This window comes from Lissotriton helveticus, chromosome 12 (assembly GCF_964261635.1).
Source record: "Lissotriton helveticus chromosome 12, aLisHel1.1, whole genome shotgun sequence".
Classification (NCBI taxonomy): domain Eukaryota; kingdom Metazoa; phylum Chordata; class Amphibia; order Caudata; family Salamandridae; genus Lissotriton; species Lissotriton helveticus.
In genome coordinates, this window is record NC_136073.1 from 424,749,922 (window position 1) to 424,768,441 (window position 18,520).

At 48.7% G+C, this 18,520-nt stretch overlaps 1 protein-coding gene across 1 annotated transcript in view; it reads left to right on the plus strand.

Moving 5' to 3' along the window:
• The window catches only part of RBL2 (RB transcriptional corepressor like 2), an 817,437-nt gene that overhangs the window by 141,271 nt on the left and 657,646 nt on the right, over window positions 1-18,520 (plus strand). The window contains exon 4 of the mRNA XM_078670248.1: window positions 7,661-7,725. Within this exon, the coding sequence (XP_078526374.1) occupies window positions 7,661-7,725 (65 nt within the window). The remainder of the gene's footprint in view (window positions 1-7,660; window positions 7,726-18,520) is intronic.

Sequence of the window (18,520 nt, forward strand, 5' to 3'; positions counted from 1 at the left end):
TAACGAAAGAATTCCCGACTACTCAGGCCGTAGTCAGCCTGGAGGGCCTGAAACGGGCGCACCGAACCCTTAGAATATACATCCCCCACTTTAGAGATCCCAATCAAGTCCCAACGGTCAAAACCCTTGGAAGACCAAAGACCGCCCAGACGTTCTGAAGCATAAAGCGGCGTCGCCAACGTCAAGCGATCCTCCCAGCCCAGACTCACATTCGCAGCACGCCACACAGTCAAAGCAGTCAAAGTAGGTCCCACAAGATGGCGCCCAGCGGCGCGAGAATAGAGCACTCTATTAAAGTCACCTCCCGGAAGCTGAAGTTTATCCATCTCAAACGCCGGATTACGACCCGGAGAGAACATAGCGTGATTAATAGCGGACAGATGGGAAGCCCAGTAGTATCTCTTAATATCGGGGAGCGCCATGCCCCCATCGTACCACGGGATGGAAAGTTTGGCGAGAGCAATGCGCGGTCGCCCATCCCAAATAAGTTGCCTCTGAAGGCTCTCAATCTCCCGAAAATAGGTCTTGGGGATAGGATCATAATAATTCTGGAGAGCGTAGAGAAACCGCGGTAGTGACATCATCTTAAACAGAGCCGCCCGACCCAGTGGAGACAGGGGGAGTTTGCGCCAGCGGGCAACGTCCAAACGGAGCCTAAGCAGCGGGGGAAGGAGATTACGATCAAAACGAAGGGACGGATCCAAGGTAACGAACACCCCCAAGTATTTGAAACCATCCCGGACCACCTGAAGAGGAAGTCTACTCGGCAACGGAGGCAAGATACCCGACAACACGTATACACAGGATTTAGACCAATTGATGACGAGGCCTGAGTTAGCGCCAAAGGACGCAAGAACGTCAAATAAAACTGATAGAGACTTGCGAGGGGAAGTAAGATACAAGAGGATGTCGTCCGCATAAAGCGAGACGCGGTCTTCGAAGTCCGGGGCCCAACGAATACCTTTAAGGGACGGTTCCCAACGGAGCCAGGCCGCCAACGGTTCAAGAGCGAGCGCGAACAACAGAGGGGACAAGGGGCAGCCCTGACGGGTACCCCTGCCCAAGGAAAAGGGGGCCGACACTCTACCGTTCACTACAACTTGCGCCAGAGGTTCCGCGTACAACAGCCTAATCCAGCTAATAAATTCGCACCCGAATCCGAATTTCTCAAGTGTCGCCCATAAATAGGGCCACTCCACAGTATCAAAGGCCATGGAGGCATCCAAGGATGCCAAAATGGCCGGTTCAGTCAAAAGCCCCGCCCTCGCCAGCGCGCCGTGGAGGCGACGTAAATTCAGAGCAGTGTTGCGATGCGGGATAAAGCCAGACTGATCTGGATGGACCAACTCTCCAAGAACCGAAAGGAGACGGGTCGCCAAAAGTTTAGCCAACACCTTAGGTTCAACGTTTAAGAGGGATATGGGCCTATACGAAGAACAGAGGTCACGTGGTTTACCCTCTTTGGGAATGACGACGATTGTCGCCAGACGCTGATCATAGGGAAGCATGTTCCGCTCACGAGATTCTAGAAACATGGCGCGGAGATATGGCGCCACCTTATCGGGGCATAATTTGTACAACTCAATAGGCAAACCGTTCGGGCCCAGTGCTTTGCCCGAACGGAGCGATCGAACTGCATTGGCTATCTCATCATTCGTAAAAGGGGAGTCCAAAGCAATACGGTCCAAGTCGGTGACACAGGGCAAAGCGATATCACGCAGAAGAAGGCGGGAGTCGGCAACATCCCTCACAGACACGGGAGCATATACCACACGGAAATATTCCGCAAAACGATCAACAATGGCGGTCGGATCTATCACTTTCTCACCACTCGCAGACTGAATCACGGGCACCACACGATTAACCCTTTCTTTCTTGTCCAACCACGCTAGGAGTTTTCCCGCTTTGTCACCCACATCATACAATCTGCCCTGCTGCTCACGAAACATCACCTTTGCAGCGTCAGTGACCAGAGATTTATATGCAAACTGTTTGAGACCCAGGGCATGGAGTTTGTCAGGCGTGACACCAGATTCCAACTCGTCCTCCAAAGCAGAGATCTCCCCCTCAAGTTCCACCACCTCCTTCCTCCCTGCCCTCTTAGCTTCAACAATCAAGGAAAGGGCCTGTCCACGAATCACAGTTTTAAAAGCCTCCCACAGGGACACAGCCGAAGAGACCGACCCCTCATTTTCCAGGAAATATGAATCCACGGACTTGAGCAAGAGGGTACGAGTCTCAGGGGAGGAAAGATACCAAGGGTTTATGGGAGCCACTCGGCCCGCAGCCTCTACCCCAACCTCGAAACGAAGCCAGAGCGGCGAGTGATCAGAAATGCCCCTCGGCAAGTGGAAAATCTCACGCACCGCCGATGATTGGGCTGCGGGCATCAGGAAATAATCCAGCCGGGACAGACTGCCATGGGCCCCAGAATGGAAAGTATATTGGAGTTGAGTAGGATGCAATAGTCGCCAGCAGTCCACAAGGCCAAAGGTATCTAAAAACCCACCCAACCACTGCTGAGCCTGCGGGGTATCTCTAGGGGGATGGCGATCGTGAAGGCCGGAAAGCACCGAATTAAAATCACCGGCAAGAAAGAGAGTGCTATCAGGGAGATCCAACAGAACACGGCCCAAGTCAGTAAAAGTAGAGGCCTGCAAACCCGGGGGAACATAAACATTGAAGAGAGACAGGGTGCGGCCTTCATATCTACCCACCAGGACAGTATATCTCCCACGGTCATCATGAATCACCTCATCAATAGCCAAGGGGAGGGAGGTTCGAACAAGAATACCCACACCCCTAGATCCGGAGGTAAACCCTGAGTGCGCCACAAGGCGGTAGCCCCATCTATTCATCGCATAACAAACATTACCAATCAAATGGGTTTCTTGCATGAAAACAATGTCCGGTGACAAACGTCGAATACATTTTAAGACCACACTGCGCTTAATACGATCTCCCAGGCCATTAACGTTCCAGGAAAGAAATTTCAACCCTCTACCCCCCATCCCAACCACCCGAGCCAAGACCCCTCGTCCATGAGCTAGACATCAGAAACAACAGCAAACACAGGAGCAAATCGCCTTGAAAACAACACACAGAAAAGAAAAAACTTCCCAACCCCCCTCCCCCAGACCGAAGAGAAACACCCCCCACCCTGCACCCCTGCAAAAAGCTAAAGAGCCACCCCAACCTGCAGTGTGCCTGTCGCCCAAGAACCCCTATTCTACACAAAGACCCCGGAGGAGGAAAGGTCTCCGTTCCATCCACCCCCCGACCTCAGCAAGAACAAAAATAACAAACGAAAAGACAGAATGATCACAATGCAGGGGGACGCCGGCCAACACTCCTGAGAATGTATTCAAAATAAGACATAAGAGCCAAACAGTTAGATCTCCACACCACCTTCGGCACCGCCAGGGTGAGCGGCGGAGTCTGTCTCAGGAGGACGGTCAGGCAATGAGTCCAGCCAGTCATTAACAGCATCTGGCCGATCAAAGAAAAGGGTACGTTCATTGTATTCAACCCGGAGTCTAGTGGGAAAGAGCATGGCGTAACGTAGGCCCCGATCCCGGAGACGTTTCTTGGCACCACGAAACTCCATACGTTGTCTCTGAACCTGTTGGGAAAAGTCCGGGTAAAAGTTCACCGTAGCGTTCTCAAAGGCCACCGGGCCCTTCACCCGCGAGGCCTGCAGGATAGCGTCCCGGTCTCTATAATGAAAAAGCTTCGCCACAATGGGTCTCGGCGGGGCTCCCGGCTTGACTTTGCCCCCTGGAACACGATGTGCACGTTCCACCGTGAAAAATTTTGTGAGACCAGAAGGGGCCAAATGGTTCAAGACCAGATCCTCAACCAGGAGATCCACCGAGTGGGGTTCAGGGTTTTCCGGTACACCAACCAGGCGAACATTGCAGCGACGCGCCCTATTTTCAAAGTCCTCCAGGCGACGGGTCATGAAGTCGTTCCCCCGACGGAGATTCCCAATCTCAGTTTGGAGCTCCGAGACGTCATTCGTAAGGCTAGAGGATTTAATATCCAGTGATTGTACCCTCTCATTCGTCTTGCCGAGATCAGCACGAATCAGATTCACCTCAATAGCCACGGTGTCAAGTTTGTGGGCCAAGGCCTCGTACTGTAGGCCGATGGATTCTCTCACACCCGAGATGGCGCCCATGATATCCTGTAAGGAGGGCTCCGCCGATTCTTCCAAAATTCGTTCGGACGCAATACTAGAACCAGGCAGGGCAGCTCCGGGGGACCCCTTAGAATGGGTATAACGGTCCATGACATTCGATTGAACTGGAGCCCCGCGCAGAGGTGTTTTCGTCTTGCGCGTCTCTCTGTCCCCTCTGCCCGCCATTTTGAAGATGCGTCACAGGACGAGCCACCAGGTTCGACGGGCCCGACACCCAAAGTACAGGATCAAAAGTACATAAAAAGGGGGCACAACTCGGGTAGAGGTCGCCAAACCAGCAAATAGGTCACATGAAAGCCCAACAGCCGATCTGCCTCCAAGTCTCAGTCGCAACGCGACATCCACAGCCGTGGCCCAAGTCGGAACAGAATCGAAACCGAAACCTAGGAAGGGGGGACCCACAAGGCCAGATCTCCTGCCGTTGTTGTTCAATTGCAGGACGGCTACAGTACCGCACCCCGTCCCGGGCGCACCTCAAGGGCGGAGCCCAAAAGTTCAGAGCACCATAACTCAGGAATACGAGATCCAAATCGATTCCTGAAAAGTGCCAGGGTAATCAGCCAAGCGTCCCCTACACGAATTCTTGCAAGAAATCAGGATTCAGCCAGGATAAAATGTCGGGAGCGGCGAGGGTCCGGAGAGCGCTGTGCTCAAGCGGCCATCTCGGATGCCCGCCAAGCTCCTCCTTTTGTATTCTATGTTGCTGATGGCAGAGGGGGTGAGCCAGTCAGGTTTTCTTTTTAAATTTGGGGATCCCAAGTCTTACGGGGTATGGCAAGAATTTGGGCCCAGCTAACAAAGGCTATTAAAATAGGGTACTATGGAAGCAGGACGCCTCTGTGGGGTCTTCCCGACAGCCCGGCTTGGTTGGGAGATACACTTGCTGTATCTATGAGGGAAGCTGGGTTGGAGGTGTGGGGAGACTTATTTGTTGATGGCGTCCTGTTATCCTGGGAGTGTTTAAGTAACAAAATTGGCCCAAACTTTGCCAGATTTAAATATCTGCAAATATCCAGCTGGTCTCGTTCATACACTGCTCTACCTTCTCGAGGAACCAAATTTCCCTTGGGTGCGTATAGTTACCTTATAACCCTTCTAGCTGACAAGCTTCCCGTTAAGAAGGAGATTTCATCCTGGTCTAATTTAATCTTGGAAGAATTGGATGGTGAATTCCCGTTACCAGATCAGCTTTGGTCATCTCATGTGAGTAACTCTAATTTGCAAGACCTTTGGAGTACATCATGCAGAACGATGTGGGATATCGTCAAGCCGGCATGGTTACGCAGAAACCATCTTTTTACCATACACCGAGCTTACTACTCACCTCTTAGACTTTCTAAATTTACTCAGGGAAATATGGTGGCATGTGCGAGATGTGGGCTGGTGGCCGCTGCTGACATTCACATGTTTTTCGAGTGCCCTCACTTGTCCCTATTTTGGGAAGCCATAAGTAAGACTCTTTCAATATCAGTTGGCTCCAATATTGTTTTGGACCTTTCTTCTGTAATTTTTGGACTTGTAGAAGGGGTTCCCACGTTGGCAAGGAAGTTAATCTTTTATTCTATCCTGCTTGATAGGAGGGAGATATGCAGGAAATGGAAGGACTCTCTACCTCCTTCAATTAATGACTGGTATGCCTCGGCCTTGCAGGTCTCCAGGTTGGACTTGGCCAGAGCTGGGAACCCTGACAAAAGATCTTTCTGGCATCTCCTGAAGTGGGATCATTGAGAAACTGTTTCTTTTTTCCTAGGTCCAATGATTAAACCATCATTCCCATCCTTGGGCATAGCCGTGTTCAGATGCTCTCACCAGTATCTTGGCTGTACTCCTGCGACCTCCGTAAGGTTTTATTCCAGCGATCATTGGTGGTTGAAGCACTATTGCTGAGGGATGAGGTCCACGTTCCATTTCTATCCCCACCAGTTGAAAGAACTGAGGCAGCACGTTGCTTGTATACCTACAGATTGCACATTTAAAACCTAGGTGGCAAATGAGGACAAAAAAAAACTAAAAAAAAAAAAAAATCTTGATCATCTGCATGCATTTGATCCTAATTTATCATGGCTAAAAAATATCCTTCTTTGCCACAAGCTCATAGGTCTGTACCCATCCAATTGATGCCCTTATGGATAATTCCCTTTGTCTTGTCACCCATCGCATAAGGGAATCCTTTTAAGTGCATCTCCTGAGTCCTCTGCGTCACTCAGTCTGGCTTTTATACCTCTCACAATTTAGATGACTTTAGCTCGCATGCCTAGTAGGTCTTAATGATCTTAAAGTGTTCAATTATTTAATTTAATTTCTACATCAGTGCAGAAGAGCCTTCCAGTGAACTGAATACTGAATTCACTAATGGGCTTCACTCTAAACAGACTTGATATACCTGTTATCCTGTGCCTACTCACATTCACCTGCTAAAGTCTCAGATCCCTTTTTCAAAATCCCACTAAAATTGTTCTAGCCTAACTTGAATAAAGTGTTAATACAGTGCTCAGAAACTTGGCCCCCTTGATAATTTCACAGTGAAACAAAACTGCAATCAAGAAAACAGCTGAGTGGCCATAGTTTTACATGTATTTATAATTTACTAAATGTTTCGTGTTGTTCCACTTAATGGAAAAGTATGTATCAAAAATTGGCTATTTAAAAACAATTCTCAGTTTTCTCACTGAGTAACATTGCATGAAAGATACATTAAAGATGAGAATAATTAAAATGATATAAAGAAACATTACTTAATGAGCTTTTCCAAGAAGATCAAGCAAAATAAAGATTATTTTTAAAATTAAATGAATACACATTAACACAACCACTGATTTATCTATATCAGTCTCCTTGCTAATAATCTATATTTTCAACCTGCATTAATCAGTTATAGTTATCTTCAAAAGCAATGATTGACACGATGGATCAATTTACTCTTGTATCTTGCTTAAATATCTTTTCTTTCTTGCTTTGTTGTAATTTCAAAATCTGATCTGATCTAAGTGCTTTTATTTGTATGCAATGATAAGGATTATTTGTTCTGCCCACTTTGGTTTACTTGGTACTGATCATAGTCCCAGTATGTTTGTCACAGCCCATCACATGGAGGCAGGACTTTTCCTGCTTCTCATTAGACAACACATAATAAAATGAAATGCAATTAATTTCCATTTCTCACAAAAGATAATACAGAAAAAAACAGGAAGAACTATTGATTCTCACTATAACTCAAAACAAGCTTGAAACACTTCGTTGTGAATTGATTGCTGTACGTTTCACACTGCAAAATCTTTTTGTAGATGTAAATAAGGTAATATAAGTAACCATTGTAAGCATTATGTTTTACCTCCTGATGGCATGTGCTACCCTTATGAATGGTTATAATTCTGTGCTGTGGTATTTGATCCTAAAGTTATATTGCAAGCATGTATTTGTGCACATTACAATTGACATTCTTCTTCCTTGTTTTGGCAGGCGCCATCCTTGTACAGTCTCTGAAGTTTTTAATTTTTGCTGGGTGCTGTTTGTTCACGCAAAAGGTAAGCTCAAACGGGGATAAAAGGATGTGTCACAACACAATGTAAATAAAGCTTTTGATTGTTTCAGTTGGTAATATTTGAAAAGAAGATTATCATTCAATTGCAATGCAGTCTATTTTAATGACAAATTCATAAAAATTGCACAGTTTGTACTCTTAATGCAAACGTTAAACTTGTAATGGTTGAAGAAAGGATGTTTTACATCACTTTTGAAATAAAGCTTTTAAATATTTTAGGTGGTGTCAGAAAACAGGCCTTTTGCAGGCTCGCACCTATTATTTGGAATACTGTTTGCTAGTTTTTTGACTTGAGAATGCACTGAGGCCTGCTGTCCAAACCTCTGTGCCAGTGTTCTGACTCATTACAAAATATATTTTGAATTGGATGTCCCCAATTGGCAAGCACTGACTTACCAGATGGGCACTGGTATGTGGTACCCAAGGTACCAAGGGCATGCAGGGCAGTGTCCACCCAGCGCTGCAGCACTGTGTGTGTGCCAAAGGACAGAATAGCTCCCAAAATACCACTGCAGACTGAAAGGGAAGTGTTTACACTAGTAGTTCGACTTTGTCATTTAAACAAATGACAAGACCACCACTTCGCTTAATTTTATGTTTGTCTCCCCTGAGGAAGACCAATAGAGCCCTGTGGCAGGGAGTTGTATATTGCTAAGCAAGATAAGTAGGTTTATATGTGTCTTAGCAGCAAAACTCTTAAAGTTGTTATTCTGCAGAGGAACCATTAGTAGCCATATTGGCTAACACAGGATTACCGGCTGGCATCCCGGCCTGGCTAACTACTGATTGGGACAACCTTACGGGGTACTGTATGGTATCATCCTAATTGTGGCATTAAATCTGACTTGATGCTCAAGTCAAAATTAATGTCACTTTTAAAGTTAGCTTTTAGAAAGTTGCCAGTCTGTGTCCCAATTGGTCCAGTGGCCTCACACAGGTTCTGGCACACAGACAGCTTCCTGACCTCTTGGCGAGACGTGTGAATGACTCCCAGGCTTAGGAACAAAAGCCACTGCTGCAGGGTAAGTTGTTACCTCACCTCTCTTAGGGAGCCACTCTAGGTGTTAGCGCAAAAGGGGAGCTTTAAAGGAGATGCTGCATTTGAAGGGAAAATACAAACAGCACTCCTCAACTGGCTGCCATTTGGTTCATGTAGACAAGTTGGAGACAGAGAGGGAAAACCAGTGCCCAAACATGTTTTCCTGTGGGCCTGTAGCCCTTAGGTAGCCACACATCTGGAGTGGGCTACCAAGCTCCTCACAGTAAAGAGAAGGTCACAACATCTTGAGAGTGGGAAGAATATTGCACTCTGGCATTGCAAAATACCACACATCATGGGAACCTTGTCATCAAAGCGGAGGGGAGCTACTAGTCCTGTGGCTAGTGATTGCATTGTCCCTTCGGTCACTGTCCCATGATAAAATGGGCACCATGGAACTTAGTACACGTTGGATTTGTAGAAAGGACGGAAGAGGGACTGCCCTGCTATCCCTGAAACTGCGCAAAGAGAGGCTGTACCGTCAGAAGGACTGCACCTGTTGCACTTTGGACTAGTGAAGTTTGGACTCTGCCTGTGGCGCCTGGCTAGAAGGAAAAGTTGATTCCCAGCCACAGATCAAAGCAGTGACTCCAAGGGTCTGTTAGCTGGCCCCTTGGAACAGCACCAGGGACATTAAAGCTGAAGAATCCCAAACTGGCAAAGCAGTAGCCACTTCTGAGAAATCGACTATGACAGCCACCTGGAGCCCCAAGAGACTAATCCACGATAGCAAAAAGTTGCACATGAGTGCTTTCTGATTTTGGATTGGTCCCCCACGAGGGACACTAGCCTCCACCAAGTGTATTCGCTGTGAGAGCTGTATTCCGAGATTGGAGCCCAGCCGCAGCTGGCCTTCCACTGTTGCAGAGGGGTTGCAAAGTGGATTTCGTGGGACCTAGGGTTTAGTGGCCAAAGGTGCCCAACCTCATTCGTGGACCGAGGAATCGCCTACAACTCACCCCGTCAACCGCACAGCACCAGGAGCTTCCTTTCATCCTGCATCCCCAGCATCAGGACCACTTCATTGTACTGTATGGGGTAAACGGCTCTGGTGGCCAGGTAACTGTCCATAGTAACCTTAGTGGCTTCCTAGACCTCTGCCCTGTCAGATTTGGTCGCCCAAGTCGAGTCGGAGTTGCTGAACAAACTCTTCCAAACTTTCTAAAAGTTTGCTAAATTTTTGTTGACCAATGCTCGTTTGCGGTTGAACTAAAAGTAATTTAATGCTTAGAAAATACATATCTCTGGTACCCTCTGGTGGATTTTGATGATTAAGCACTCTCAAAATTCATAAAAATACACTCTGTTTTTATAAAGAGTTGTTGTGTCTGTAGGAAAGTGCCCCTTTTTGCTTGGTTACTGTGAGAGGCTGGCTTAGTATATGGTGCTCACTTAAGTAAGTGTCGGGGAAAACCGCAGGCGAAGACCCGTATACCCAGTTGAAACCTGGGTAGATCAGTTATAACAGTCAACAATGTCTCAACAGGTCACACTTTAAATAGACAGATTTATAAAGTAAAACATGTAAATTACAGTACAGAAAAAAAGGGAGACAATCAAGAAATTTTTGAAATACATACAGCAGTCTGTATTTATAAGATTAATATACATCAATAGTTATATCAGCACTATTTCAATGTATGTGAGTGTAACCCAAATAATTGTGCACATACATGCTTGTGCAGGTGGCACGTGAGAGACTATGAAGAAACAGCGGAAATAACGGCGCATAAGAAATCGAACAAAGGGTGGTTACAAAACAGTATATTTTACAGGGTGAAAAAGTAATTCAATGTTTTTTTTTTTTTTTTTTTTTTTTTTTTTTTTAAATTAAAAACCTTTATTTGAGCAAGCAGAAATGTACAAGGATGGGCCTACAACCAAACGGGCCAGCCGCTAAAAAGGAGTAGATACATATCACAGATGCCCGCAGAGGTAACCGTCAATCAACAATGCAATACTCCACATTATATACAGGACCAAAACAGGTTTTATATATATGAAAGAACAAACATATAGAAAGGCGAGAGTGTGTCACTGAAGGTCAGCCCAAGGGACGCGAGGGGGGGACAGCAGCGGAGGTGCAGTAGTAATAACCTAAGCACTAAGAAGTATGGAGTGGGGGGGGGGGAGGGGGGCAGAGATCAGGAAGAAGAAGGGGGGAAGAGCCGGAGACACCAGCTCAGTCCCTATATGAAGATTCCGGGAACGCTAGCCTAAGGAGATAGGGTAACCTCGAGAGTGTCCACAAGGGGAGGAGTACAAATGTCGCCACGGTGTTCGTTCCATTGACCCCACACCTTCACCCATGCCCTGGGTCTACCCCTGGCCACATAGACAGTTTTCTCACGGAACATGGACCAATCCATATTATCCTCCCAATGCGAGAGGGCAGGGGGCCTGGAGGCCCCCCAGAGTTGCGCCACATCTCGCTTCGCAATCATATAGCCCAGGGTGGCCCATCTAGTCTGCGCCACCGAATAGTCCGTGGGCTCCCAAACATTCAAAAGACAGCGACGGGGTTCCGGTCGCAAGGAAATCCCTGTCACCACAGTCATCAGATCAAGCACGGCTACCCAATAAGCAGCCACCATCGGGCACTCCCAAAGAATATGCAGGAAAGTAGCACGCAAACCACACCCACGCTTACACAGTCCATCGGAGGAAAAGCCCATCACCATCAGTCGCGGGCCCGTCACGTACACCCGATGAAGGATCTTCAATTGGACCAGACGGAGTCGAGCCGATATAGCCACCTCCTTCGGAGAGGAGAGGGCCGATTGCCAATCCTCGTCATCAAGTTCCAACCCATCTCCCAGCCACTGTTCCCGAAGTCGGGCCAATAAGTCAGTCCGGTTGTTAATCAACTTTTTATAGATCAGGGAGATAGTGCTATCAGGAAGATGTTCGTCAAGGATACGGTCCTCAAGTGGGGAAGAGTCAGGCGGAATCTCACCAGGAGCAAACACCGAAACCAAAGCGTGCCTGACCTGTAAATAACGAAAGAATTCCCGACTACTCAGGCCGTAGTCAGCCTGGAGGGCCTGAAACGGGCGCACAGAACCCTTAGAATATACATCCCCCACTTTAGAGATCCCAATCAAGTCCCAACGGTCAAAACCCTTGGAAGACCAAAGACCGCCCAGACGTTCCGAAGCATAAAGCGGCGTCGCCAACGTCAAGCGATCCTCCCAGCCCAGGCTCACATTCGCAGCACGCCACACCGTCAAGGCAGTCAAAGTAGGTCCCACAAGATGGCGTCCAGCGGAGCGAGAATAGAGCACTCTATTAAAGTCCCCTCCCGGAAGCTGAAGTTTATCCATCTCAAACGCCGGATTACGACCCGGAGAGAACATAGCGTGATTAATAGCGGACAGATGGGAAGCCCAGTAGTATCTCTTAATATCGGGGAGCGCCATGCCCCCATCATACCACGGGATGGAAAGTTTCGCGAGAGCAATGCGCGGTCGCCCATCCCAAATAAGTTGCCTCTGAAGGCTCTCAATCTCCCGAAAATAAGTCTTGGGGACAGGATCATAATAATTCTGGAGAGCGTAGAGAAACCGCGGTAGTGACATCATCTTAAACAGGGCCGCCCGACCCAGTGGAGACAGGGGAAGTTTGCGCCAGCGGGCAACGTCCAAACGGAGCCTAAGCAACGGGGGAAGGAGATTACGATCAAAACGAAGGGACGGATCCAAGGTAACGAAAACCCCCAAGTATTTGAAACCATCCCGGACCACCTGAAGAGGAAGTCTACTCGGCAACGGAGGCAAGATACCAGATAAAACGTATACACAGGATTTAGACCAGTTGATGACGAGACCTGAGTTCGCGCCAAAGGACGCGAGAACGTCAAATAAAACAGATAAAGACTTGCGAGGAGAAGTAAGATACAAGAGGATGTCGTCCGCATAAAGCGAGACGCGGTCTTCGAAGTCCGGGGCCCAACGAATACCTTTAAGGGACGGTTCCCAACGGAGCCAGGCCGCCAACGGTTCAAGAGCGAGCGCGAACAAAAGAGGGGACAAGGGGCAACCCTGACGGGTACCCCTGCCCAAGGAGAAGGGAGCCGACACTCTACCGTTCACAACAACTTGCGCCAGAGGTTCCGCGTACAACAGCCTAACCCAGTTAATAAACTCGCACCCGAATCCAAATTTCTCAAGTGTTGCCCATAAATAGGGCCACTCCACAGTATCAAAGGCCATCGAGGCATCCAGGGACGCCAAGATGGCCGGTTCAGTCAAAAGCCCCGCCCTCGCAAGCGCGCCGTGAAGGCGACGTAAATTCAGAGCAGTGTTGCGATGCGGGATAAAGCCAGATTGATCCGGATGGACCAACTCCCCAAGAACCGAAAGGAGACGGGTCGCCAAAAGTTTAGCCAACACCTTAGGTTCAACATTTAATAGGGATATGGGCCTATACGAGGAACAGAGGTCACGCGGTTTACCCTCTTTGGGAATGACGACGATTGTCGCCAGACGCTGATCATAAGGAAGTATGTTCCGCTCACGAGATTCTAGAAACATGGCGCGGAGATACGGCGCCACCTTATCGGGGCGTAATTTGTACAACTCAATAGGCAAACCGTTCGGGCCCAGTGCTTTGCCCGAACGGAGCGATCGAAGTGCATTGGCTATCTCATCATTCGTAAAAGGGGAGTCCAAAGCAATACGGTCCAAGTCGGTGACACAGGGCAAAGAGATATCACGCAGAAGAAGGCGGGAGTCAGCAACATCCCTCACAGACACGGGAGCATATACCACACGGAAATATTCCGCGAAACGATCAACAATGGCGGTCGGATCAATCACATTCTCACCACTCGCAGACTGAATCACGGGCACTACACGATTAAATCTTTCTTTCTTGTCCAACCACGCCAGGAGTTTGCCCGCCTTGTCACCCACATCGTACAGTCTGCCCTGCTGTTCACGAAACATCACCTTTGCAGCGTCAGTGACCAGAGATTTATATGCAAACTGTTTTAGACCCAGGGCATGGAGTTTCTCAGGCGTGACACCAGATTCCAACTCGTCCTCCAAAGCAGAGATCTCCCCCTCAAGGTCCACCACCTCCTTCCTCCCTGCCCTCTTAGCTTCAACAATCAAGGAAAGGGCCTGACCACGGATCACAGTTTTAAAAGCTTCCCACAGGGACACAGCCGAAGAGACCGACCCCTCATTTTCCAGGAAATATGCATCCATAGACTTGAGCAAGAGGGTACGAGTCCCAGGGGAGGAAAGATACCAAGGGTTAATGGGAGCCACTCGGCCCGCCGCCTCTACCCCAACCTCAAAACGAAGCCAGAGCGGCGAGTGATCAGAAATACCCCTCGGCAAATGTAAGATCTCGCGAACCGCCGATGATTGGGCTGCGGGCATCAGGAAATAATCCAGCCGGGACAGACTGCCATGGGCCCCAGAATGGAAGGTGTATTGGAGCTGAGTAGGATGCAACAGTCGCCAGCAGTCCACAAGGCCAAAGGTATCTAAAAACCCTCCCAACCACTGCTGAGCCTGCGGGGTATCTCTAGGGGGATGGCGATCGTGGAGGCCAGAAAGCACCGAATTAAAATCACCGGCAAGGAAGAGAGTGCTATCAGGGAGATCTAACAAAACACGGCCCAAGTCAGTAAAAGTAGAGGCTTGCAAACCCGGGGGAACATAAACATTGAAGAGAGATAGGGTGCGGCCTTCATATCTACCCACCAGGACAGTATATCTCCCACGGTCATCATGAATCACCTCATCGATAGCCAGGGGAAGGGAGGTTCGAACAAGAATACCCACACCCCTAGATCCGGAGGTAAACCCCGAGTGCGCCACAAGGCGGTAGCCCCATCTATTCATTGCATAACAAACATTACCAATCAAATGGGTTTCTTGCATGAAAACAATGTCCGGTGACAAACGTCGTATACATTTTAAGACCACACTGCGCTTAATACGATCACCTAGGCCATTAACGTTCCAGGAAAGAAATTTCAACCCTCTACCCCCCATCCCATCCGCCCGAGCCAAGATCCCTCGTCCATGAGCTAGACATCAGAAACAGCAGCAAACACAGGAGCAACTCGCCTTGAAAACAACACACAGAAAAGAAAAAACTTCCCAACCCCCCACCCCCAAACTGAAGAGAAACACCCCCCACCCTGCACCCCTGCAAAAAGCTAAAGAGCCACCCCAACCTGCAGTGTGCCTGTCGCCCAAGAACCCCTATTCTACACAAAGACCCCGGAGGAGGAAAGGTCTCCGTTCCATCCACCCCCCGACCTCAGCAAGAACAAAAATAACAAACGAAAGACAGTGCGATCACATTGTAGAGGGACGCCGGCCAACACTCCTGAGAATGTATTCAAAAGAAGACGTAAGAGCCGAACAGTTAGATCTCCACCCCACCTTCGGCACCACCAGGGTGAGCGGCGGAGTCTGTCTCAGGAGGACGATCAGGCAATGAGTCCAGCCAGTCATTAACAGCATCTGGCCGATCAAAGAAAAGGGTACGTTCATTGTATTCAACCCGGAGTCTAGTGGGAAAGAGCATGGCATAACGTAGACCCCGATCCCGGAGACGTTTCTTGGCACCACGAAACTCCATACGTTGTCTCTGAACCTGTTGGGAAAAGTCCGGGTAAAAGTTCACCGTAGCATTCTCAAAGGCCACCGGGCCCTTCACCCGCGAGGCCTGCAGGATAGCGTCCCGGTCTCTATAATGAAAAAGCTTCGCTACAATGGGTCTCGGCGGGGCTCCCGGCTTGACTTTGCCCCCTGGAACACGATGTGCACGTTCCACCGTGAAAAATTTTGTGAGACCAGAAGGGGCCAAGTGATTCAAGACCAGATCCTCAACCAGGAGATCCACCGAGTGGGGTTCAGGGTTTTCCGGTACACCAACCAGGCGAACATTGCAGCGACGCGCCCTATTTTCAAAGTCCTCCAGGCGACGGGTCATGAAGTCGTTCCCCCGACGGAGATTTCCAATCTCTGTTTGGAGCTCCGAGACATCATTCGTAAGGCTAGAGGATTTAATATCCAGTGATTGTACCCTCTCATTCGTCTTGCCAAGATCAGCACGAATCAGATTCACCTCAATAGCCACGGTGTCAAGTTTGTGGGCCAAGGCCTCGTACTGCAGGCCGATGGATTCCCTCACGCCCGAGATGGCGCCCATGATATCCTGTAGGGAGGGCTCCGCCGACTCTTCCAAAATTCGTTCGGACGCTATACTAGAACCAGGCAGGGCAGCTCCGGGGGACCCCTTAGAATGGGTATAACGGTCCATGACATTTGATTGAACTGGAGCTCCGCGCAGAGGTGTTTTTGTCTTGCGCGTCTCTCTGTCCCCTCTGCCCGCCATTTTGAAGATGCGTCACGGGACAAGCCACCAGGGTCGACGGGCCCGACACCCAAAGCACAGGATCAAAAGTACACAAAAAGGGGGCACAACTCGGGTAGAGGTCGCCAGGCCAGCAAATAGGTCACACGAAAGCCCAACAGCCGATCTGCCTCCAAGTCTCAGTCGCAACACGACATCCACGTCCGTGGCCCAAGTCGGAACAGAATCGAAACCGAAACTTAGGAAGGGGGGACCCACAAGGCCAGATCTCCTGCCGTTGTTGTTCAATTGCAGGACGGCTACAGTACCGCACCCCGTCCCGGGCGCACCTCAAGGGCGGAGCCCAAAAGTTCAGAGCACCATATCTCAGGAATACGAGATCCAAATCGATTTCAGAAAAGTGCCAGGGTAATCAGCCAAACGTCCCCTACACGAATTCTTGCAAGAAATCAGGATTCAGCCAGGATAAAATGTCGGGAGCGGCGAGGGTCCGGAGAGCGCTGTGCTCAAGCGGCCATCTCGGATGCCCGCCAAGCTCCTCCTCTAATTCAATGTTTTTATTCAACCATCAGAGCGCCAAGAGATGCACTGAATGGTTGAAGGCGTTTCAACCTGTGAATACTTCAGGTCGTCATCAGGACAAGGTTACTGATCATTTAAGGAGTGCTGTATAAGGGAATAAGAAGGTATAGGACAAGGAAGGGAAATAGGGGTGAGGCCATAGGAAATGGTCAAATAAACGATGTATAATACCTGTGATCAAAGGTTAATCCACAAGGTATGTAAGGGTCCCTAAGTTCATGAAAAAAATATATGGGAGTCAAGGCATGCCAGCATGTCCATGAGAGGAGTAAAGGAATCTGTAATGTAGGGAGATATGTCATGAGGAAAGAAGACCATATGATAAAGAACCGTGGGTGGCCCCGGCACAGTCGATACACATGGTGTATCACTTGGTTGGACAATTTGATAAACCAGGCATGGATGGTCAGGGGGTATTTAGGCCTCCAAAAAACTGAGTCGCTTACTGCATCAATTTTGGAAGTAAAATAAGCATTGGCTGTTGGTGTTTAGCCATGCAACAGTTGATGTTGTTGCACCAAGGATATTGTGCTGGATAACTAAACACTTATAAGGTCCCAAAGGAGACACCTATTGGCTATGCCAATGCTTGATTGTAAAGTGCCTAGCTGTGGATTTTGAACTCTTGCTCTGCCGGCACCTAGGAAAACCTATCAAACCTATACATTTTTGAAAACTAGACACCCAGGGGTATCCAGGATGGGGTGACTTGGCTGGCTCTCACCAGGTTCCGTTATCCAGAATCCCTTGCAAACCTAAAATATTGTCCCAAAAAACAATTTTTCCTCACATTTCTGTGGCGGAAATTTCTGGAATCTGCGTGGATCCACAAAATTCCACCAACCCCGCGTTCCCCAAAGTCTTTCGAGAAAAATGGTACCTCACTTGTGTAGGAGGCCCAAGGACCCCCGCGACACGAAACGGCCCAAAACGCAACTTGGACACACCACATTTTCGCAGTGAAAACTGACCCTTTATTTGAAAAGTGCCTAGCTGAAGATTTTGAACCCTAGCTCTGCCGGCACCTAGGGTAACCTAACAAACATATACTTTTTGAAACCTAGACACCCAGGGGAATCCAGGATGGGATGAATTGACTGGCTCTCACCAGGTTCTGTTACTCAGAATCCCTTACAAACCTAAAACATTGCAAGAAAACCCACATTTTCCTCATATTTCTGTGGTGGAAAGTTCTGGAATCTGCGTGGCTCCACAAAATTCCACTCACCCCATTTTCTCCAAAGTCTTAAGAGAAAAATGGTACCTCACATGTGTGGGAGGCCCAAGTACCCGCGACAGGCAAGGAAACGGCCCAAAACGTATCATGCCATGCCTACTCGCAATATACCAAGCATGATCAACATACCCAGACCAGCATTATTCCAGAGAGGAGCACCATCATGCCTAGGATGTTCACAATCCTCCACAGACTACCACTATTATGCCAGGACCAATATTCTACCTGTAGAAAGCACAGCACACTCATCAACCTACACAAACTTGCGCACTCGTATACACACAGAAATTCACTTGTGTCCTGCTTTTACTGCCTTTGCTCATCACACTGCTCTGCTGGCCATCCTTCCCAGTTAGAACTATACTCACTCCCATATCCTATAGCCATTCATGCTTCATGGCAGGCTAACAGTCATCCTTTGATTGAGCGTGCAAGTCTCTGCACGGGCAGTCACCTTTTAAGGAGGACTAAGGGCCCGAAGTTGGTCTCTGACTGCAGTCAAACAGCGCTATGGCAGAGAGCTAGCAGCTGCTGGTGCATCAGATCTGTTTAGTTTGTGTTTTCTATCCAAAATCCCTC